Here is a 24,997-nt window from a genome sequence, read left to right on the forward strand (position 1 = left end):
TCAGCTGTTGATCCTCGGTGGGACTGATGCTGCCGTCGCCGCCGCCACGGCCGGGCTCAGCTACGCTCTGACCGACCGGGAGCCTCATGGAGCCTGCTATATAAACCTAGCAACAGCGATTAATTAACATAGTGTAGAGTTATGATTAACTGTGCTATATGTGACTTTCACCCAGCTGGAAGAAAACATAAAAGATGAAATGAGATGGCTGGTATGCTCTGGCTTTACCGGTGTTCTACTGAGGAAAGTACTCTTAAAGCTGCTGGGTTAAAACTAACCCAAATTGGGTGGAATTGCTAACCCAGCGCTGGGTCCAAAAGGGACAGAGCCAATGCTGGGTTATTTATACCCAGCATACTGGGTTGAGGATTTGACCCAGCACGCTTGGTCAAGATTTTGACTCAGCAATGGGTAAAAACTACTCATGCTGATGAGTTAAAGCTACCAAGAAATGGGTTACCAGGTTATCAGTATAGCTGTGGTTAAAAACAATACTAATTTAATTCCCAACATTTTCTAAAAATGTTACATATGATTTGATTCAACTTCAGTAGCTTGTAATTTGATATAAATTACTATTAAATGATGAAACAACAAAATACTATTGCAAACATTCTTTTATTGGTCATGAAAAACAAACAATAATAACAACCTGGGAGACCAACGATTATTAAAATGTTTTGATTTCATATTTGATCATAAATCCTAAAATCATCCAACACGATTTATATTTGATCTTGTTTAATCTACAAAGTTATCAATCATCAACACTTGGTCATCTGAGCAGTTGTATTTCTTACCAAGAATCCTTTCAGCAGTCTGTTTTATTTCAGGTATCTTGTTGATTGTGCACAATCAACAAGATACCTGAAATAAAACAGGGAAGCATTTGAATGTTACTTTAAATAATTGCAACCTGGATGATTCACTTTTGCAGGTAACAACATTTCAGGTTACAAAATGGAGGACAGGTAATACAAGGTGAAAATGGTTTCAAGGTTATTTGGCACACAACGGCATGTGTTGTTATCAGTAAATCGGATTGGTAGCAGGTTTATTATATTTACAGCAGGTCAAAGCCTCTTTGGGCTCATCAACTAAAATGCCAGCTGCAGATCTGATGAATCTGTTTTAACTTGTTCTGACAGTTACCACTGTCACTTAATAGGAAAACTGATTCCTCAGTTTGCCTATTAACATCATTCAAGTTAACTCCTGGCTGATTCTTTTAAAACATACAGAACATGAAAACTTTAACCCAGAACCCTATTCTTGCATTGCATTCAATTGTGCTCTCATGAGCTTCACAACATTTGAAACATCTCCTGGCATTTCAAAAATTGAATTGAAAGAATTCCCAAACCTGGGTGCATGATTCTGGATAGACAACATCGAACACAAAGTATGCCTTGAAGCATATGAGGTATCTGGACGGCAACACATTCTGGCCCTTAATTCAACTCAGTTAAATTTAATCTGTTCCTCCTTGTGTAAGTTAAGGAATGTAGACAATACGGGGCTCACAGCTCCAAGGGACCTTGGAGGCAGCACTCAGCTGTGTGTGGGTCAAAGGTTAGCAGGAGACAAGTCCACTACTAAAACGGAGCCTGACTCCTATGTCAGATGGAGGAAGATATCTAAACGTGTACATCTCCAGAAAAGGATAGAGAGATCATTTCGGTAATTTCGGTACAAGACCCAAGGAGGGACAGTAACAGATTTAGCCTTTTATGGGAGATGAGCAGGGAGATAGACCACCTCCTTTTCATGTCGATTGGATCGATGGACCTTCAACCCACCACAGTGACCAATTAGGAGTAGGCAGGTACAGCCCAAGGGACTTTAAGAAGGCTCCTACAAGTAGAGACGGGGGGGTGGTACTTGGTAAACCTCCTAAGGGCAAAGGCTGAGGTTTTGATGGAGCAGAGGGCAAAGCATTTTGGCATTGTTTTGTCCACAGATTTGATAATATCAGAACGCGGCCGCTTCTGATCCAGACTCAAGGCTCTAGGTTCTGTTTTAATAAAGATTGCTCTATTATTCCACCCAGCCTTGCCTCCGCAGAATTCTTTTGTCATCAAACTACACGCCGACACCTTTGAGGAGGGAAGCCCAGAAACTACACATACATCAACAGCACCAAGAAGTGATGGCTGCTCCTAAGCAGTCCCATTTACAATCACAAATGCTTGGGAACACTCACGCTCCTCCCCCAGCATCAGAACATGTGGACAATCTGTAGCTGCCCTTGAAAGGTACTCCACCATGTTAGTTCCAGGCTGAGAAAAAAAGACAAAACACAATTGATACAAGTTATTACAACAGGCTAGGTTCAGTGAGGGAGATGTACAGTACTTCTGGAGTGTCACAAATTGAAAGAAATATATAACTGTGACAGACAACATGACCCCAAAAATCTGTATGGATTGCACCAAGGATTTATGAACCATTCCACCCCTACCCTTAACTCACCAGCTGGACATCAATAAAGGTTTTTCGACTCTCCAAGCTGCTGGGCCGGAATACTCTCCTTCCAACTTTGTATGGTGCAGCTGGGAGCAGGACGGGGAGCAGCAGCAAGGCAATATCCCCTTCTATGTCTGATAAATCATTAAAATGTTACATAAAATATTTAAATCATTTCATACAAGTTAGAATCTGAATTTTATTCACTGGATCCATAGGGGTCCACGCAAACTATAGACAATGACAAAATAGGTGTTATAGAATGCTACAGATGGCAAAAAGATGATTACGAAGGTGTAAATGCTCTGTCCTATGCAAAGTTAGGATGAATGGACAAAATATATGGCCATATGTTAATAACTCTGCCAATGACAAAATCAGTAAATTAAAAAATCTGATTACCTGCCATCTGTGAATGTAGATTGGTGTCAGCAGGCTTCTCCTTCTTAGCCATGCAAATAATGTAGAATGTATAATAAAGAAAACATAGGCAGATGTTAAATAAACTATCATCGATTGTTTACAATTTCTTCTGAGGAGGAAACCTTACCATGCCTGGAGTGTCCACTAAGCAAGGAAACTCAGCAATGATCTGAGGAATTGACACCGTGCCATTTGAACTGATCCACTGTGCCCTATGGATGGCAGCGTCACACATGTACTGGACAACCTGGGATTGGGGCCAGATGTTATTTGTTAGCCACTCTTTCATCTGGATGGCCCACTCTCCAGTTATCGGGGATTCTGCAATATGTGACAAATTAGTGAATTCTAAGGACCTGCAAGACAGACACAACTTTAAAGTGTGAAATTTGAGTGAGACAAGTTTAGTTTGTTGCAAACTAGACAATGTGTCGCATTTCACATTTACTACAGATAAAAGAACATGGCCTCTTTCTGTACTTGGCACAATGATCTGGGTTTCTCTTTGTGGCACCTCTGCAGAATTCTTCTGCTTGCTGCATCGGAGCCTTTTCCATACATTGCGGAGGCGCTCCTCCAAAAACCCTGTTGCTGGCCTATGATTCCTCCCAGGCGTGAACCATGCATCCTTAAGATTAAAAGTTAGAAAAACAAGTATTAAAATCGCATATGGGAATAAGAGAACTAGCAACAAAAAAGAAATGAAGATCGAATGACAGCTACATGTTGTCCTGCAAAAAATCTTAAACAAGCATTGTTTGAGCTGAGACAGAGAAGGTGAGGTGAATATATTTTGATGAATAGTTAGTTCCTTAGTTAGGAATTGCTTTATTTAGTGTTGTAAGGAACTTTACTCACAAAGCCTGTGCCCAGAGAGTCTCTTAGGCATGGAAACTGATCCACAATCACTGACGCCAACATTGTCTTCGTACCTGAGGTTGGACTAAATGACAAAATGAATGTAATCATCATTTGTTGACACTGTCAAACAATTAACAATTATACAGCTGAATATTCTGTGTGACAAACACTTACCTCTCACCGTAGCGCTCCATCAGGTGCGATACAAGAATTCGCACCTTCCATCGTCTTTTATTTAGAGAGATGAGGTGATGTTCTTCAACACTTGTAACAAACCCTTTCCCATCAGTTGTCTTATTTAATATTTCACAGATATTCTGGAAAGTAAGGAATGATTTAAGGAATACAAATGCAAGAAATTAACTATATTAGTTTAATGTAGACAAATCCGATATAAGATTTTTTTAACAAGCTTTAAGTCAACATGCAGCTATGCTTGTTTACAGGATTCTTAAATTCATAATTACACATGCTTACAGAGAACAGATTAACTTACAAATTGTGCTTGTTGCTCCACAAATACAATGTGCTGCACTGCAGGTGACTCTTGGGCAGAAGCTCCAGCTGCTGACACTGGTTGGGGGCTTGAATTCTTTAAAAAGTGAAGATCCAGACATAGTGTGAAGTGGTTAAATGGTTCAACAAAATGATAATGTGTCATGATGAAAAAAATACAGATTCAGACTGGGAATACTTACAAGATATACTCAAAACATGACTGATGGACCTCTCCCAATAGCACTATTAGTCTTAATTTGCATTACTTAAATCAATTGCAATAAATGAGGTGCACTGTCACAGCTCTGGACAAACAGCATCTAATCACTACATTATAACAATATTTACAATTATATACAGTATGACCAGAGGAGGATTAAGGTAGTCATGGGCCCCTAGGCTATTTTTTTATGTGGCAAACTTTTCAGTTTCAGATTCAGATTCAGCTGCAACAGCACAGACCACCCTGTTCTATAGCAAAGGCACATATCAAACAGTAGGGCTGACAATCAAATTCAACAGAAGCATTAACACAGCAGCAGAGAACCTACAGGTGTGCGTGTGTGAGTAGTGACCTCTCACAGATTTGAAAATTCCTTCACAATAAGTGTCTTATAGAGTATATACAAATTTACAGCACATTTCTGTTTCATGAAACTCCATTTGTCCAGGAGCAAAGATAATCTGAACAAAAAGATTACAAAGTGTCTTCATATTTCTTGCAGAAATAAGCCTTTTAGAAGAATTGTTTTGGTGCTTAGCAAAGTCTTAGCATCACAATATCAGTGGAATATTTGAATTAAATATTAGATAAATGTAATATCTCAAATGAAATGGTTTTGGAGGAGAATTGAAAAAAGCTTTTTCAAACGCTGCTTGGTAAAATTATTCATGCACCAAAAGCTGTGGTGGTTGCCCAGTGAAACCATGATTATCTTCAGATAAACTGAAGAGTTTGTGTTTAATTTACCTTTACATGGCTCTTTTCCTTGCTTTCCTAGCTGAGAAGTCTTTGATGAGGCTGGTAAATTCCAGTTTTCTGAGAACATCACACTCAATGGACATCAGAGACAGATGATTCAGTCTGTTTTGGCCCATTGTGGATCTCAGTTTATTTTTCACAAGTCCAAGTTTTGAGAGCAAACGCTCCCCACTGGCATTGGTAACAGGTAAAGTCAAAAAGAGTCTCAGTGCTATATCAATACTTGGAAACACAGCCTGTAGTCTCCTTCCTCTTACAAGACTCAGCAGTAGCCTAGCTGAGGTGTCCTCCTGTCCCTTAATTAGTTCTCTGAATTGTCCAAATTCATTCACAAAATCTTCTTCCAGATCACCTGGATATTTCCTCTGGAGATCAGCCGCTGCTGAACGGAGGTCTTGTATGGAGATGGATGGAATGTTGTTCAAAAAATCCAAATGTGTGCTGAACATGTGTGTAGGAGTGATACCTCCGATCCATTTCTGCAACAAGACGATGGAGAAGACGTGTCCGCTGGCTCTGGAGAAGATGTGTCGGCGGGCTCTGGAGAAGACGTGTCCACTGGCTCTGGAGAAGACGTGTCCACTGGCTCTTTGGAGAAGACGTGTCCACTGGCTCTGGAGAAGACGTGTCCACTGGCTCTGGAGAATACGTGTCGACGGGCTCTGGAGAAGACGTGTCGACGGGCTCTGGAGAAGACGTGTCAACGGGCTCTGGAGAAGACGTGTCCACTGGCTCTGGAGAAGACGTGTCGATGGGCTCTAGAGAAGACGTTTCGGCGGGCTCTGGAGAAGACGTGTCCGCTGGCTCTGTCCGCTGGCTCTGGAGAAGACGTGTCTGCGGGCTCTGGAGAAGACGTGTCGACAGGCTCTGGAGAAGACGTGTCCGCTGGCTCTGGAGAAGACGTGTCGGCAGGCTCTGGAGAAGACGTGTCCCAGGCTCAGCCTCCTCACTAGCTTGAGTAGATGACGAGCCGCGGTGGTCGCGGTCAACGTCCTCCACCTCCGCATATTCTTGACCCCGACAACAGGCCCGGTTCTAGACTGCCTTGATTGGGGAGGCAGTAAGAAATGTTGATGGGTCACCAACTGCTACTGTTTTGAGTGCCATAGGGATGACGTTTTTTTATGCCTACCAGTCTATGATGCCAACCCAGAAGTAAGCATCGGCAAAGCTCTAACGGGATTTCTTTTTCTGGATTGACGAAGAAAACAAATTCTGTGGCCAACAAATTATTGATGTCAGTCTACTAACATATTTTCTATTTAAATTTGAAGCTACACCTCCACCTCCCCAATGTAGGACAACTTTATCAGTGCCCAATTATAATTAGTTATCTAATATTAAATGGAATCTAAACCTAAATATTGCACAACTGGCAGAATACACACCTTTGAGCCCCAGTGATGCTATAAACAACTGCACCAAAACATGGACATATCAATGCACAACCCCAATGCATAAAAAAAACTAAATCATCAGAGCCAGCTGTTCCATAATAAAAATGTCTTGCCATCATTTGTTATCCATGTTTACCTCTCCTAGATGAAGCTGCACTTGATTTTAAAAACAAATCAGTCGGTTTGCAGCATTTTTCAACGTCAGCCTACAGTGCTCTCAGATTTCTCTCTCTCTCTTTTCTCCGCTCACCCCTTGTGTCGCTTGATGCCTTGATTCATTTTTTTGCTAGCTTAATCTCAGTCAGCTTCTAATTTTGAATCTCCAACTTCCAACAACCACGCAGACGCGGTCCACTCGATTCAGTCTTGAAATTCCCCGAAGGCATTGCTTCATTTTTAACTTTTGCAAACAAATAAATCAAATAAAAAAATGGAGGCAGATTTGTATTATTTCAAACCATGCACGTTTTTGAACATCTGAATAAGAAATTCGCTACAAAAGAATGCAGACTGATGTAAAAGTTCGTGACTGTAGAGGGTAACCATGACTGTGATATAGAGACTTATATGTGGTATATAAATAGTGATCAGATTGTTGTTTCAACAGATGTGAAGAAATTGGAGAGACTAAATTGTCATTTAGCCTTTGAATAATGCTAGACAGGGAACAGAGTGATTAGTCAGCTGGCCCATAAGGGCTTGTGGTTCCTCTGGCATCTGCCAATGTTTAAGATTGTCAGTCTGTCACATACATTTTGCCCCACCGCCAAATTTCCCAAATTCATCGTGGTAGATATGAAGGGAGGTTGGGAAATGTGCTGGTGGGGCAAAATGGAAGTTTCTTTATAATCTGTGACAAAGCAATTTTGTAAACAGCGCTATAAAAATAAATAAATAAATCTCGTCTGATTGGTTGATGCTATATTATTGTGCACCACTTTCTTGCACTTTGGAAAGTCATGTGTGCCTGCCTGGGTTCCCTATTTCTCCCTGCCAGATGCCAGCAGCCTCAGATTAGCCGCTATCGGAGGCTCTGGCCCCAGGAAGTAATGTTAAACAGTGGCCGGCGGCGCTAACCTGAATTTACAGGTTATGGAGTCCCCTCTCACTAACGTGTGTTGTTTAATCCTGTCGGTGGGGGTGGGGGAGGCTCGCGGGCCAACAGGACTAACAGCGGGGCTGGCAAAGTTTGAAAGTTGAAACCCGCTTCACAACTGGTACGTAGCCTGCCCGTGTGGCGCTTCCCATGCCGCAGAGTGGGACAGAGACAAACTTGGCAGTAGGCCGGCCCGAAAACCAGCAGCCTTAAAATATCCCGTTAATTTGGGAATCTTCCGTAATAGTTCTCTGTCCCTCTTTTCTTTCTCCCGCTGCACTTTTCTCTTCTTTGACCTGCTAGGTTTTTTGTCAGACATTTTGACACTGCAAAACTTTGGTTGACGGATAACGGCCGGTGATGTAGGTAGGTCAACTCCAATCGATGAGCTTGATTGGATGAGGTGACCTATGTCTGCCCAATCAGTGCTGTTTTGTTTGTTTATTACCCCACGGACCAATAGAGATCAATGTTTTTTTTTCCATTCAAGTGTATTTAAATTTCAAAAAAATAATCTGACCAATTGAAGGACCCCTCCACACGTGGGGCCCCTAGGCTGCAGCCTAGGTAAGCCTGTGCATTAATCCACGCTTGAGTATGAACTATTCCCAGTCTATGTTTAAAATACCCTATACCTCATGGAAACATAATGGTTGTCATTATTCTCCTTGTGAGACTTTACTACATGGAGGGGGTGATAGTCACAGATGCAACCAATGTCAACTGCCTGGTTTTCTGTTGTTAGACACACAGTGAAGGCAAAGACATGCCTCGCAAAGCCTGTTGTCTCCCATTTTCGCACAATCCGTTTGACCGTTGAATTCACCAACACAATCCTCTGAATGGTACCAAACTGCGGCTCACCATCAGGAGAGTGTGAAAGCAAAAGTGTCATGCCTGGCCTATACCTGCTTCCTTTGTACACTATCCAGTCTGACAGATACACTTCTGTGAAACGGCCTCTCAATCAAAACCACTTTTCACCTCCTCAAAGTTATCTATGGTACCAAGAAGTGAGGTGCATCCTGGTCCAACTACAAAGTCGTGATTAAACATTTGGCCAGAGAGCAGAGTGTAGCACATCATCATCTGATGTCTATAGGCCTGTGTTTTACAAATGTTCTTAAAGTTGCAGGTCACATGGCTCACCCGTTTAAAAAATCCATGTTTTGCCTCAAAACGCATGGACCAAAAGTGAACCAGAGGCCCAAGCTTTCTGATGGCACGAGGGTAATGCAGCATGAAAGCACGTGTTTTGGCTTCAAGTGTCTGTCTGGGTAAAGCTCGGCATACAGACAATGATGTTCCTCAATGAGATAACCCAAAAAGATTACTGCCCCTTGTGTCAGTGCAGGAGAAAAGATCAACTCCATACAGCTCAGTAATAAAAGGAGCAGTTCCCAGTGTTGGTTCCCCTCAGGCACCAAGTCCCCTATCATTAGAGGCAGCAATCTTAGTAGGCACCAGGTCTGTGATGCCCTTTGCCGAAGAGCTCCATCAGGATTTTTCCAAGTCCTGGGGTTTTATGGCAGATGGCTTGTTGTGAACATCACAAAACCCATAGTCAAAGCTGGTCAGTCTATAGTTAAGCTGTTCAAGTGTGAAAAGTTTTTGTTCAATCAGTGAATTAACGACAAGCTTAAGTTCGTAACCACCAATGCCTTCAAGGATGTCATGCATGATGAAAACATTGAAAGTCACATGATAGAACTCCAACTTGTTCAGGGAACTGTCTCTTTTGATCCCAGTTTCACTTTGGTTGTTTACAAGAAGATCTGAGCTGTAGTTGACTTTATCACAAATCAATGCAGAATCCTCTACAGTCTGAACCTTGAGAACCTCTCTTTGTACCCGACACCATCGGCACACACTCCTTGCGGCAAAGCTTTCTGTGTAACCAAGGATGCTGTTAAGTCCAAGGTTATCTCCAGACCTGTGCTACACCAGCCCTTACAACACCTTTGAAATGAGTGGTGTTAATCTGAATACCTTCCTCTTCCAGTTCCTTGATGTTGTTCACAATTGGGTCAAGAACTGCATTCATGCCATACATCTTAACGTCATCAGTTTTGTAAACTGCCAACAAGAAGTGAGACTTGAGACTTGAATGATACTCTGGTGGCAAACACTTAATAGTGTAATAGATGAACCCAAGCTTGTGAACTGAAATTTTTGAGCCAAGGGGATTAACCATCTCACAATCATCACAGTAAAGAAGTAACAGGACAGAGAACTCTTCGAAGAAAAGTGGATTAGACTGGAAGGCTGTACCATCTTGAAAATCCTCAAGGGTTGTACTTTGCTGTTTTCGCCACTCACTGAGTTTCTCCATTGCCCCTGGACTTTCCAAGACGAGACTGGATTTGTGTTCAACAACATCTCTGATGGCACTAAATGTCTGTGAGGGCTTAGACTTCAGGTGTATGGAAGCAAATTTGTACCATAATTCAAATTAAAATGCATTAACAGAAATGCTTTTTCATTTTCAGAATGTAGCTGCATTTTTTGACTCATAAATGAAATTAGTAATAAGTCATCCAAATTGCATTTTCATTTTCTTCTTCAAGACTGCTCATTTTGTAACTTAATTCAAATGATAAAGAAAAGGACATTTAATATTCAAAAGATGACCCAGCAAATAGGTACCAAAAATCAATTTGAAATGTCAAATTTGAAAATTAAAATGCATTAGCCGAAATGCTTTCTCATTTCAAAGTCAGAGCTGCATTTTTGACTTTTGACTTAATAAAATTAGTAATAAATCATCCAGATTGCATTTTCATTTTCTTATTCAAGACTGCTCATTTTGTTACACAAAGAAAAAGAAAACTGCTTTTTCGTTTTGAAGCCCGCCCCCTGCAAAAAAAGGTCCAAAATTCAATTTGAATTCGCAATCCCAAGCGGCGCAGGAGAGTGACGTCAGCGCCCTCTCTTCTTCTTCAGCCCCCAGTCTGACCGACCGTGCTACGCTACGTTAGGGGGCAGCGGTGTGCTTATTCGACACTGGAGCAAGAAAAGGGACAAGAGGAGAGTGTGAAGGCTGTGTTGGTAGCATAGACTGTGGTACATGTTTTCAGAAACAGCGGGGAAATCACCACCATGTCCAGGGGCCCGTTTCAGAGAGCGGGTTTTGTGAAAACTCTGAGTTTGTTAACCCTGAGATGAGTTGAGAGAGTTCCAGAAAGAGAGGTAACTTAAACTCTGGGTCTGTTACTGCGGTAACTTACTCTGTGAACATAACCTGCTCGCTGGCAGGTTTACCTGAAGAAACCCTGAGTCTGACGGAGCTGTCTGACAGCAGCTGTCCTTTCCTTCTCAGCCCGATCATGTTGAAGCAGAAATAATTCACATAATTTTACACCAGGAGGAGAATTTAGATTCATTTACATGAGCTCTCACTCCCTGACGAGGACTGAACCGAACAGTAGACCACTTCTCATCAGTCCGTCATTTATATTCTCTGGCTGCACAGCGAATATCAGGCTACATGTCATCGCTGACGTGCTCTCAGATCTGAACAATCCTCTTTGTTTTTTTCTTTTTTTAAATCACTTCGAAGGTTAATCAATCACCTTCCAGAAGCCAGAAAAAGAGAAATAACTCACATTTCATTTGGCTTTCTTTATTTCCCACAGATAACCACAAAAGTAATCATCAGTATGACAATTTAATTCCTCTCTATTGCGTGACAAAAAATTCAAAGCTCAGTTTGAAAGTAATTCTAAAGAGTTTTTGGAGTTTAATGTTGGCTCTGTTTCAGATACAAGGATACTTTGGGAGGCAGTGAAGGGCTTTATAAGGAGTAATACCACCTTATACGCTTCAACACGAAATAAGGAACGTGCAGCCAAATTAGAGATTTGGAATTAAGATATGTGACCCTTGATGCGAGTTTGCAACTTAACTTTAACGATCATATAGCCCTGCAGAAGGAACTGACCAAGAAAGAGATTAACTCTCTTCTGAGGCGCCGCTCAGAGTTTCTTATGCATAAAACAAGGCAAACTTACTATTTCAACTCCTCAAAACCTAGTCATCTGCTAGCAATGAAGCTTCGGACTGACGAGCATTTTGCTGATATTTTTTGCATTAAAGATAAGGATGACATTCTTCAGTCTGACCCAAAAAAATGTAAACGCTTCCTTTGCCTCCTTTTATCAGGAGTCATATAATTCCGAAAGTAATTTCAACAAACATGTCTGTAATAATTTCTTGGATAGCACCAAACTGTCTCGCCTTAATAATGATGACTTCGCTAAACTAGATGGTCCTATCACATTGCAGGAGTGTGAGGCGACTGTTAAGGACATGCGTAAAGGCAGATCACCAGGGCCAGATGGTATCCCACCCGAATTCTACCTCATTTTTTGGCCCTTGATTGGCCCACTGCTAGTGGACATGATTCAATACTCAATCAAAGAGGGTTCATTTTCTAGGGATGTCAATTCGGCACTAATCTCACTACTTCTTAAAAAAGGAAAGGACCAGCTACAGGCCACTTTCACTATTAAATGCAGACCTAAAGATCTACGCGAAAGTATTGGCCCGGCGGCTTCAAGGCCATATGACAGAGTTGGTTCACAGTGACCAGACAGGGTTTATAAAATCTAAACTGGCCACAGATAATGTTAGAAGATTATTACACATTATAGATGGCGCTCAAGGCTTAAGTACCCCTGCTGCTGTCCTTTCACTAGAGGCGATGAAGGCTTTTGACCGCCTGGAGTGGCCCTTCTTATGGTCAGTGCTTGAGTTTATGGGGTTTGGCATGCCGTTCATTAACATGATTAAAGTACTGTATAAAACTCCAACAGCCGTAGTACTCACAGGCAAAACTAGCTCTCCTCCCTTTGCTGTCACGAGAGGTTTGAGACAGGGCTGTCCTCTCAGCCCTCTGTTATTTGCCCTTTCTCTCGAACCGCTAGCACAAGCAATCCGCAACTCCTACAATTTCTCCAATTTCTATTAACGGAACTCACCATCACATTTCACTATATGATGATGACGTCTTATTATATTTAAACAACCCAGTGCAATGTATTCCACATGATTTGTCAATCTTTGAACATTATGGCAGCCTCTCCAGTTTTAAAATAAACTGGCAAAAATCTGCTTTGCTACCTTTAAATCAGGCCATGTGTAATGCTCCCATCCCTGCATCTATCCCAGTTACTAAAAACTTTGTTTATCTGGGGATAGATATTTATCCCTCCATACAGACACTAACTAAAAACAATTTTTGTAATACACTCAACAAAGTCGTGGTGGACCTCGACAGGTGGTCGGGCCTCCCAAATTCACTTCGTGGTAGGGTGGCTATAATTAAAATGAATATTCTGCCCAGAGTCAATTTTGTGAGTTCAATGCTCCCCCACCCCCTCAATATTGGAGAAAATTGCAATCAGCAATAACAACATTTCTTTGGCGTGGTAAATGACCTCGCATTAAGTTCACCACAATGCAGCGAGAGAGGCAGGCCGGTGGCCTGTCTCTCCCGAACTTCATTCATTCTGAAGGATATTCAGTAGCTTGTACATAAACATATAGACACAAACACATATTGTATAGATTCCTAAAATTAAACAATAATGGTTAAGATTTTGTACAGATTCATCACGATAAAAAAATTATAGAACCTAATGGTAAAGGTTTTGTACACATTCATCAAAGATAAGCACTTATTTAACAAGGTTTGATATCATTTGTGGATATCAACATTACAGCTGTATATATTTACATAGCATTACCACATTTCAAAAGACAGGACCTTGAAAATTTGTTAAAAGGGCACAAACACATATTGTATAGATACCTAAAATTCAACTATAATGGTTAAGATTTTGTACAGATTCGTAGCGATAAAAAAATAATAGAACCTAATGGTAAAGGTTTTGTACACATTCATCAAAGATTAGCACTTATTTAATGAGGTTTGAAATCATTTGTGGATATCAACATTACAGCTGTATATATTTACATAGCATTACCACATTTCAAAAGAGAGGACCTTGAAAATTTGTTAAAAGGGCACAAACGGCCCACAGTTGGTTAATGGAGCCCACAAGTGTCATGGGTAACACTTTATCAAATATATGGTACTCTTTAATCAGCCTAATGGCACGCTCTACATGGATTCGCAGTCTCGCTATTGCTTGAGTTTTTCGAACTTCGTCTGCAGTGAAATGCCCACTTGGACCTAAAAAAGGAGGGATTACAAGGGAGACCTGTATTTCAAGGAGAAGGTCCTTGATGAGAAAGCCTTTGTCAGCCATGACCATATCTCCTTCTTCAAGCAAAGAAAGTATACCTGATTGTTTGGTAATCTCTTTGTCAGATATGGAACCTGTATACAGGTCACTGACAAAAGTGATTTCTCCTGAGGGTGCAATGCCAATCAGACCCTTGAATGTGGTGTTGCCTTTGTAGTGTGAATAAGTCACTGAGTTGAGGACCTTGGAACTGGGCTTCTGAACGTGAATTTCTGTACAATCCAGTATCACCCTAGTACCTGGGAACGTGCATTTAAAACACTCTGGCATAAGCTCATCCAAGGTTTTTCTTGTAGGCCAAATTGGAAGTGTTCCCAACATGTAGTACAGAAAGTTGACCCACGTCACACAGATCCTACTAACTGTTGACTGAGAAATGTGGAAATGGGTAGCAAGGTCCTGCTCAGGAAACCCCTGCCTCAACCTGCAGAGAAAAAGAAAAAACTGGTCCATAGTGGACAATTTAGAGGCACTAAAGCCTTGCCGAATTACCTCTAAATTTGCCTGTTTGAGTCGCTGAGCCTGACTCCATCCCACCATATTTTCTGCAGTAGGTTGCAGGGCCAGAAACACAGCTTTAAATGTGGCATAATCTGGGAACCCTGTATAAAATGATATCAGTTTATCATCACCCTTCAAATTTTGCACCACAAACTTTTTTTGTTGAAGCTCTTTTATCAACACTCCTTGCTCACAGATGGTCTTTCGAGCTTCGTAAAGTTGATCTTCAAGTGAGGGAGGCAGTACAGCATATTCGTGGTCTGGGTGTGGAGGGGGCGTCTCTTCACTGGAAATATAAGAGTATAAGAGTACATTGATAGACACATTAGGTCTTTACAAGGATACATGGATATGTGGATTAAAACATGGATTTTAATGTCACCTACCGTGAATTACCAAATAATAGCCGGTTTTCAATTAACCGCAGGGTCCCCTTTACACGCCGGGTGCAGGTGTATATTTTGATAAATAACAGCCGGTTCCAAATAAATGCCGGGTCTGATTTATTTATTTTTTCTAAATCAAGGAAGAAGACGTGTTCACTGACACTGCACGTTTTTCCTTTTCGCCTTTTTCACGTATCATGCTGCTTTCCGTCAGTCAATATCACATCAGCTGCTGCTAGACGTTTCTCTGTCAGCCCCAAGAGAGTGAGAGATAAAACTGAGATTCAGCGTCTGTCCGAGGAGGACAGCAACAGGACCAGGCTGGTGGTGGAGAGAAGGCTAGTGAGGAGCCTGAGATAAACTTGCGGGGATGAGTTACAGCAAACGGGCACGCCACGAGAGAGTGTCCCACAAAATGATCAGGGCGAAACAAATGTCCGCCACCATGAGTGACAGCAGAGATGAGGAGTTATCTGTGAGTGCTGGTTGGCTGAATCATTTCCTCCACCGCAACAACTTCACCTGCACAAGACAACTATTGCCCAGCAGGATGCCGGAGAATTCACAGAGAAGCTGGGGAAATTTGTGACATTTTCATCCCGGATTTTTGAGAGGAAGGAATTAATCGCCTGTCCCAAATAAACGCCTGGTCCCAATTTAACGCCTGGTCTGTTAAGTGACTGAAACAAATACATGCCCTGGCTATTATTTGGTATTTTACAGTATACTGCAAAACATATGAAATAGCATTTGAATGTTTGTAAAATAATTCACGTTTCATTCATCAACAGCAGCATAACAATGGGCTCAGAGACAGTGTTGTAAGCACATACATGTGTTGCTCAATATCATGTAACCAAATACACCTTTACATACCTCAACACATTCACGACACCATCACCATCAACAGGGTCCGTGGAAACATTACTGGAATTAATCAGTGGAGAAATAATGTCATTACACTGTTAATAAATGCACTACAAACTGGTAGATTCACTCATCTAAACACTACCTTGCAGTTCTAACAACAACTCTCCTCTCTGGTCTGACCGAGCTCCAGGCAAAGACAGTGGGGAGAGCACCTTCTTTCAGCTTGGTGAGGCCATTCTTGGTTTTAACGAGACAGTCTGGTAGGAAATGCTCTGAGCATACCTTTGTGTGTGTTTTTATCTGCACCAATAAAGAAAAAAAACAAGAATCATTGTATTGATCAGACTCGATGTGACTCCTGAGCATCCTCTTTCTAGCTAGCACTAGGGACACTGACGTGTACACTGGTGTTGCCTAGTGATGTAAAATCAGATAACTAGCTGCTAGCTAGTGACTAGAAACTAATACATACAAGTTCACTCAGAATACACTTATATACGAGTGAATATGTGGTGGTAGATTTAATTAACATACTACTAATTTTGGACTAGGCGGTAAATGTAAAGAACCTGACTCTGCTAGTTCTAGCTAGCCTGGTTAGCGATACAAGCTAGTTATGGAGACTGACTCTGAGCACCAACTATCTGAAAACTTACCTTAAAATTACGACCAGGGTCCCTTCTGATGTTTTTAATCCACTCCCGACGTAGTCTCTTTTCCAATGGGAAACGGTGGAAGGTTTGTCCTCTATTTGATTTTTTTCTGTGTGAAGACGTACACCCGGGAACACAACAGTGTGGCGCCATTGCCGATAAGAAATAGCGACTTGAGAATTACTGGAAGTACGACAATTTTATTACACATGGATGATATCCTTCATAACTTTACGACTTAGTATACAGGAACCACAACTGGTCAGAACATAAGATAACAGGTCATTCAAAAACATTGAAAGGCACACTGGTCTAGGTTTGTAAAGGTAACTTTGTACATGGCTATTGGCTGGGAGGAATACAGTCAAATGGCCTGCTTGTAATACTGTAAGTATGGAAAAGGAACCAGAACAGTTCAGAACATTAGAAAAAATTACATTAGGAACAAACAATTAAAAAACATTAACAAAAGAGAACTATATACATAAACAGATTATCAATGATGCATTACATGTTCTTGTTACACACAGCAGGCAGAAAGAAGGTGAAAAAGAATGTGTCCAATTTACATTTCATGTTCTCCCACCTCTTTGGTTCAAAGTGCACCCGCTCCAAGTGATGGTCATCTTTGCATTTCACAAAAAAGTCACACCACTTCAACCCAGTGATGCCCATCTGCCCCATCACTTGAAAGTAGTACTCATGTGTGGTCTTGAGGCTAAGGCTACCATCAGTGTTGCAGTGCAAGTACTTGCAATCCCTCACACTGTCTTTGTTGGGGCACTTGATCTCGAGGACGCCATGCGTTGGTGAGGCACTGGGGTCAATCACCTTTCGATCAGGTGACGCACCTAGGTGTGGGGCGTGGTGGTTGACGACAAAACCACAGGGGAAGATCTCAAAACCGGTGAGGTCTTGATAGTCGGCCGCAGCAACAGGCTCCAGCTCCAGGCCTCGCTTCATCGCCTTTGTCTGCACTGTCTTTTTTTTCAGGTTGTCAGCTAAAACGTTGAAGTCTGCCACCCTTGAACAAATCCTCTTGAAGGAAGAGGAGGTGAGACGGTTGGTCCGGACTTTATGCCAGGTCTTACTGTGGCTCTGTTCCCTAGTGTCTATTTCCAGCTGTATTGCAACAGCCTGAGTGACCGTCAGGCCACTATAGAAGCAGGCCTCAGTGTCATCCAGAACTGTGCTGAATGAGCATGGCTGTGATGGTAGAGGAAACGGAGGATAATCACCAGCCCTGGTAGACTGTGCTGTGTGGTAGGTAAGCACAGATCCCTTTGGAAGGTCTCCGAAGTTGGTGGAGACAGGAGCAGCGGGCTGCTTTCTGTTCTGCTCCAGCAGCTTGAACATCTGGCTCTTGCTCTGTATTGCACTCAGGTTTTGGTGTAGGCTTTCTGCAAAGGCATTTGATGGAAGCGGCAATGACACAGGGCAGTACAGATTCGACATCACACCTTCAGAAGCGCGTTGCCTCTTTGGCGGGGGTGCGTTGGCCGCTAGTGGTTTCAACTTTGAAACACTCACAGAGCTCACCGTTCTTGGACTGACACCCAGGGCCCTTGATGGAATGTGCCAGGCTTGAGGCAATGACGTTTTGCTAGTCGCTGGGGGGACAGACGTGTAGCCCATCTTGACAAAATGAGCCAGGGTATAGAGCAGCCCGATGAGGTGGTTGCACTGTCCCAAGCCAGCTTTGCAGTTGCACTGGGTCTCCCTTATGTATGGCTGCTCAAGTGACAGCTCCACCTGAAAAGATAATCAAACTTTACACACTTGACACTTCAGAGTTGCTATTAAAGTGTAAGTTTGGTGTAAACTGACCCATAGCCCTGTTGTATAAGCTCACCACATGCAGCCCATAGGGAAAAGAATGAGATAATTTGGAACAACATACCCATTGGGGCATGGAGCAGTTAGCAATTAGCACTGCTCCATGCCCCAATGGGTATGCTATTAGCTGCCTGTCCATGACTTGGCCTATGTTGTTCCAAACTGTCTCATTCTTTTTCCTATGGGCTGCATGTGGTGAGCTTATACAACAGGGCTATGGGTCAATTTACACCAAACTTACACTATAACAAATACGCAACATATGTATTAAATAAATATACATACACTGAGTGTGCAATGAATTAGGTCCATCTGGCTTTTCAATGTTCTGCCATGAAAATCTTATAGGTTGTTTACAATGATATTTGCAGACACAACTTCAAATATACCTAATATCTTGGACACTCATTGTACAAAAAAGTCAGGGTTGTGGAATAGCTCACAGTATGGATTTTAGACATAGTTACTTGTGTTATTTTAAGTAATGACATTCTATTGTATTATGTCAAGCCAATTTTAAACAGACACGTGATTTGTAAACCTAAAGCTAAATAGATTTTGAAAAACCTTCCTCAACCCTGGATACACTGCTCCAAGAACTGAGCAACTCTTATCTTAAAAAATGTTACTTACCTTACCTTATCACTTACCTGATACTATCATTACAATATCCTTAACCACAAACATGCACCTAGCCCTGTCTTGCTAATTTCAAACATAATATTTTGGAGGATATCAATGAGGAATGTGATATCACATAAATTACAGGCAACACAGGTTTATTTTGTTCTTCTACAGGTTTAAAGTTGTTGTGTCATACATTCACAGTGTTGACTTTAAGACTGTGCAGAAGAAACAAATAAACCTAAGTTAAATCTGAAGGCAAAATGAACCTATTTAGTATACAGGTAACATGTTCATGAGATAAAATAAACATATTATTTTCAGTCAGACAGGATAGGTACATTGTTGATATTAACTCATAATAAACATTTAGCAAGCTGGTTTAGCTGTGACACTGCTCTGCGAACTGAGCCGTTTGTCCACTTAGCACAATGATACCTGTATGTTGTAAGGTGCCTGATTTTTCCGCATAGAGGGAAAAGATCTAGCCCTCACGAATATCCGTGAAGGACTCCTACCAACTGTCGATTAAAGACATGTTAAGTGTTTTAAAATTGCAACATAGCGGACAGTCTTTCAACAACTCCACATCACTGCTAAGCTTACTATCCTAGCATAACAAGTTAGCAGGAAAGTCTGTAGCCCCTGCTACAGTTTAAACGTTTGCTTTACCTTCCACGTCGTGGATATATCCTTCAACCCAGTTACTGTATCCCTTTAGTAACACAGCCAGGGGGATGTTGCCGTCCATATTGGCCCACTGCTCCACATTTTGGATGGTTAGTTCAGGTAGACCAGTCAGATTTGTTGTCCACAGAATTTCCATTGCTGCTGTCGTACCGAATGTATCGGAGTGCGACTTCCGGGTTTGTGTACCCCTCAACGGCGTCCGAGTTTTCAAAATGGCCGCCAGGTGAATAAGACGAATTGGCTGTAGTGTGGCTGAGTGTGACAATCTGTCAATAAAGATCAGCCAACACTTGTTCTCCTCCGATCTACATCAATCTTATAAGTCGCCTATTTGAAGTTTGAATGACGGAAATTCGTCGTAGTGACGGAGAACTTTAATCCATGCATCTTTGATGGGAACCTTTCTAGACTACAGAACGAAGGTTTTACATTTTCCCCACAAAAACGTGACAAATTGTGTCCCGGGAGAGATTTATGTTTTCCCGGGACAGCTGATGAAAAAAGAGAACAATTCTGGGAAAAACGGGACGGGTGGCAACCCTACGTCAGGCACGAGCTCAACTTAGAGTTAACATACTCAGAGTCGACTTACCTAACTCAGATCAGCTGTTCTGGAACTGAAAACTCAGAGTTTCACTTCACAGGGTAAGTCAACTCAGAGTTTCGGTTTTGACTCAGAGTTTGTTAAACTTGCTTCCTGAAACATGCTCCAGTACTGCGGTCAAGCCAGCCATGGTTCGCGTTTGCTTGGTTAAATCAGCCGCACATTTTTTTCCAGTGCGCAAATGCTCTTACATTTACGGTGATCATAATGAAGCCGCTCTGAAGAGCTGCTGGCAGTGACTGTGGGTCAGACTGCAGTCTCACAGTCAGACACATGAAACACACACGGTACTTTACAGTCAGTATTCCCGGTAATAAACTGAAGGTATCAGCGCTGGACCGTACGTCGATGTCACCACCATATAGGATGTGGCAGCTCAGCCCCGTAAACTAATACAAGTCAATGGAGTGAACTTTATAAAGCTCCTTCTACAAAGTGCTATAAGCTAATGTCTCTCTCTCTCCCACACCCACGCACCTGCAGCGGGTCACAAAATCACCGGCCGCTTTATAGCCTGGGCCTCGCGCCTCCCCGTACCTGACTGCCCTCCACTACTCTGCTCCTTCAAGTGGGTTTTGATGTAGTTGAGGCCTATGGGGGATACAAAACCAAATGAAGAAACATAATTAGCATAAAAGAGAAGGGGATGTAGGGAGAAAGGAGGGGCCGGGAGCAAGGGAGTGCGAGGAAACGAGGGAGTAAGGGATGGAGGTATGGAGGAGGCAGGGAAGGGTTGTGGGGTTCTAAGCAGGGCTGTAAACTAACTTTTTGGCTCACCTGCCAAGGTGTAATATTCCTCCTTTTCCAAAAGCCGCCTCTGAGGTAGGCGTGAACATGTGACGTGATGTGAAGCTCGACGTTGGGCTGTGAACATTGAAAACGAATTTGTCTTCAAAATAAGAGCTACATTGCACCCTATCGGAGTTTAAAACTGGGTTCTTAGCGGGGGGCTTTTAATTTGAAAGTAGCGACCGTTCCTACTAGCTTGCGCTACAACAACTAGCTAACACAACCAAACAGCTACAGAGACCGAGGAGACGCTAGCATCTCCTGGATCTCAGCGGCTGTCCAGTTGCTCATCTTAATGTCCGCGGATGAAGTGATGGACTGGTTTTACACCTCCGCCCATCTCACCCACGGCCGGCACTTTTCCGGAAATAAGTGTACCCTCCAAGGCGGAAAATCGGTGGACCAAAACAGACCCCCAATTTGCCGGCCTCTGTCTAAAACCGCGCTGCCAAAAGGACGGGCAAATTGGCGGCTTGGTGCTCTGTCTAAAAATGGCTACAGTCACTGCGCCAAACTTTTTACGAGCGGTGACGCTCACGCTACGTTGCTTCTGAGGGGAACTATTTTCTACAGCGGTGACGTCGGGGGAGCTACTTCAGTGCGACACACAACAAATCACCGGTTAAGCACTGATGTTTGCTACCGTCATAATTTATCACTTTACAGCTACTACAATGTTTTGTTGTATCATGCATAATTTATTGCAAGAGCACGACCATCGGGACAAACATTTACCCGCCCCATGGCATGTATCCCTCCAAAATGAAGTCGCCAGGGGAATATTTTAGTCGCATTTGGCGAGTGGCGACCGCTAGTTTACAGAACCCGCACGGGGGGCGCCGTGACATTCCGACACCTCTCCATTGCGAAACACCACCCTTCCGAAACACCCCCACTCCGAAACACCGCTGTTCCGACCCTCCCCTCAAAACACCGCCGTTCCGAAATTAAACACCGCTGTTCCGAAATTGATTTTCAAGTTTACATTACTTCCTACATCAAACACTGCCGTCCGCATTCACACAACTCATTGCTTTTTATTGCTAATAGGCCTATGTCACTATCTTCATTTATTATATAGTATATTTTCGCTTGCAGCAAACACATTTAAACGTTTGTCTAATCTTTTTACACGCACTATCCGTGGTGCTGAAATCCCCACTTCCAGCCGCACTCGCACAATTCTGAAATAAGCTGTGGCCCATGGGTGCGATCTGCTGGGGAATGACCCCTCTGCTCGTTCGTTTTAACATAACTTGTCTTTGTGGAAGGTTAAAAATGTATGAGTGGATTGAGCACTGCTGCTCAGTTTGTCTTTGAAAAAAAAAGCAATTCAAAAAAGCATTCAATAAACATTACATGAAATTGATTGTGTATCCATCTCTTATAGCCATAGACTATCATGACCACGGGCCTACACACGGAAACTGTGCGCACGCAAAGGCGCTGTAAGGCAAGGCTGTTACATAATTACATTTTATGTAATAATGTCCGCAAACGTAATAAACCTCAAACACCTACTAATACTGACCGTGCGTGCAAAATTCAACTGCTGACCCTCCGCTCCGCTGTCACACAACGGATCCCCCGTCCGCGCTCCCTCTCTCTTGCCCGAAAAATAATTTCCATGAAGAAAACATCGCCTGACATTTAAATTTAAATTCCCATTGAAAGTACAAATCTCAAGAAATCTGGATGTATTGCTCATTTGTAAACACAACACTTGTCAGTCTGTAAGGCAAGAATCTAAAGGTTTATTAATGCAATTCATTTCAAATTCGCTTTATTGGCATGAATGCCACAACAACAATATTGCTCCAAGAACCAAGAACCACGAAAAGAATACCTAGCACAGTAAATAATAATAATAATAATAATGATAATAATAATAATGATAACTTTGAACATTATCACAATTAAGTTATCAATCTGCGATGTAAACAAAATGCAAACATTACAGACTTCTAACCATTTTTTCTAAAAGTGTCTGTATTTTAATTGAGAATAGTTTTTATATAAATTACACAAAAGGAAAAGAAAATATGATTTGTTTTACCTATTTCAGCCATAAGCGGTCATATTGACCGCACATCATTTTGCGGGATTTCATACATTGTCTCTCTTGTGTCTAACTTTGTTAGCGGTCTCCAGCTGTGCGACTGTAACACAACTTTATATGAAGAAGGACTAACACTAATAGCCTAATTGATTGTTATTCCTTACACTTACAGAACTGTTTACGACTCGAAACAATGTTATTATATATGACGTTTCTGACCAAATGTCGCGGCTTCAAATGCATCAAATTCCCACATCCAGTTACGCAGGCAGCTGTCCAGGGTGCTGAACCAGGTGACAGACAAAGGCTGCACTCTGCGTTCTGATGTTTGCTGGGCAGATCTGTCCCCCTTGGTTTCTCATCCACTCTGTTGTGGGAGATCTCCCACAGAGCAAAAGTAATACACATTTTTTCTCTCCCCGCTCGGCTCGAGCCCGGCTGAACTCTGGCTTGAGCCCACTTCACCCAGGCGCGAGCCTGCAGCCCCCTCTCCTGCTGACAACAGACCGGGGGAGAAAACAGACATTCCTTTGCTCGGAACCCATATCAGGCTGTGTCTGAATATGTCCGAAGATCGGTATAACGCATTGGAGCAATTTTCATACAATTTCGGATATTTAGCATGATAAAGTAATTTCAATTCAACATAGCCATTTTTCCAGCTGAAGCATAATGAGCATTATGTCATTTATATGAAGTAGGCTTGTTTTGCGGTTAATCAGCCACCTGATCCGTTTGAACCCACGAAGAAAAAAAGGATAAATGCGCAGCCTCCGTTTCCTTTCTGATTGAGTCCGTTCGGAGTGGGGGGGTTTCGGAATGGAGGGGTTTCCCAAATAGACTTTTCGGAATAGCGGGGTCTTTGAAAAAAAGGGAAACCCCGCCATTACGATGAATTGAAGTCTATGTTCGGAACAGCGGGGTTTCGGAAAGGCGGGGTGTAACCCCCTGCACGCAGGTGAAATTCTTACTGCTCCCATACATAATCTGAACGCCCAGCCCTGAACCACATCTAATAATCCAGGAAAAGTTTTGATGCAGACCCATTAATTAAACTTCAATAATCTAACCTCTGTTTCTTTGTTTATTGCAAGATTCCTTCATCCTGTTTCCATATGATTCTAATGAGGCAAGGGATATAAGTCCCAGTGAGAAACAATGAATCCACAAACTAAACACAAAAGCTAAATATTTGTCCTTGTAACATTTTCTTCATCTAATTATGACTGTTAATCCTATACGTTCTGAATTCCATTCAAATTAGCGGTTTGTGAAGGTATTTTAAAGGAGATACAGTTATATGCACTGAGAGACTATCGATGGCTGTGTAAAAACAAATCACATCTGAAATCTATCATGTGTTTTTTCCATTTAGTTTAACTATATCTTAATATCAGGTCTTAAGTATTTATGACTTGGACATAGAGACATGTTGTTGAAAGCTGTAAATTGCATTTTGCTGCCCGACATCAACACTCATGTAGTGAGTCACAGTAGAATGAATACAGTGGTAGTATAATAGAGTATTATTTCTCGCAGCCCTTTTAATAAGCTATCTGAACACTCTATGATTGATATCAAAGTGTCTGTGTTAGTCTATTTAGTGCTCAGTAATAGGAGCTGTGTGCATAACTCAAATTAATCTGAGAGAGTGGGAATGTGTGGAGGACTGTTACAGTAGATTTAATTTCAAACAAAAACAAAGCATTCTTGTAGGCTTTAAGTACAACAATTAGCCCTGACGTAGACAACAATCTCTTAGCATAAATGTCTTTGCAAGCAATGATTAGATAATAATTGTAAAAAAAACTTTACGCAACACAAAGATATCTACACAAACTAAATTAAACTCTATTGGCTCTTTCTAGCCAAAGTAAACTCAGAGGGTGTAAGTATGAATCATAGAATCAGTAATGTAGAAGAGATATCATTCACCTGTGGACTAGCCTCTATTCCCTGCCCATTCTTATCCTGAATGAATAAAACCCTTGAC

The 24,997-nt window shown here is 42.0% G+C and overlaps 2 protein-coding genes across 7 annotated transcripts; both read right to left on the minus strand.

Moving 5' to 3' along the window:
- Positions 1-1,037: 1,037 nt before the first annotated feature.
- Positions 1,038-5,957, minus strand: LOC115578354 (uncharacterized). Its single transcript, XM_030411271.1, has 8 exons — positions 5,219-5,957; positions 4,247-4,342; positions 3,925-4,067; positions 3,748-3,832; positions 3,017-3,517; positions 2,869-2,911; positions 2,473-2,600; positions 1,038-2,279 (listed from the first exon to the last, which is right to left on the minus strand). Exons 3-8 carry the CDS (start codon positions 3,942-3,944, stop codon positions 2,160-2,162), a joined length of 897 nt encoding a protein of 298 aa, XP_030267131.1. The 5' UTR covers positions 3,945-4,067; positions 4,247-4,342; positions 5,219-5,957; the 3' UTR covers positions 1,038-2,159.
- Positions 5,958-13,459: 7,502 nt separating this feature from the next.
- Positions 13,460-21,204, minus strand: LOC115578353 (uncharacterized). 6 transcript variants are annotated; one of them, XM_030411267.1, is made up of 5 exons: positions 20,634-21,204; positions 16,406-18,154; positions 15,892-16,049; positions 15,756-15,806; positions 13,460-14,779 (listed from the first exon to the last, which is right to left on the minus strand). In XM_030411267.1, the coding sequence occupies exons 2-5, from the start codon at positions 16,553-16,555 to the stop codon at positions 13,717-13,719; spliced, it is 1,422 nt and encodes a 473-aa protein (XP_030267127.1). In that variant the 5' UTR covers positions 16,556-18,154; positions 20,634-21,204; the 3' UTR covers positions 13,460-13,716. The 6 variants fall into 6 exon arrangements, with proteins under 6 accessions (XP_030267127.1, XP_030267125.1, XP_030267126.1 ...); XM_030411265.1 differs by lacking the exon at positions 20,634-21,204 and adding an exon at positions 19,535-20,452; XM_030411266.1 differs by lacking the exon at positions 20,634-21,204 and adding an exon at positions 19,301-19,513.
- Between the last annotated feature and the right edge of the window lie 3,793 nt (positions 21,205-24,997).

This window comes from Sparus aurata, chromosome 3 (genome assembly GCF_900880675.1).
Source record: "Sparus aurata chromosome 3, fSpaAur1.1, whole genome shotgun sequence".
Classification (NCBI taxonomy): domain Eukaryota; kingdom Metazoa; phylum Chordata; class Actinopteri; order Spariformes; family Sparidae; genus Sparus; species Sparus aurata.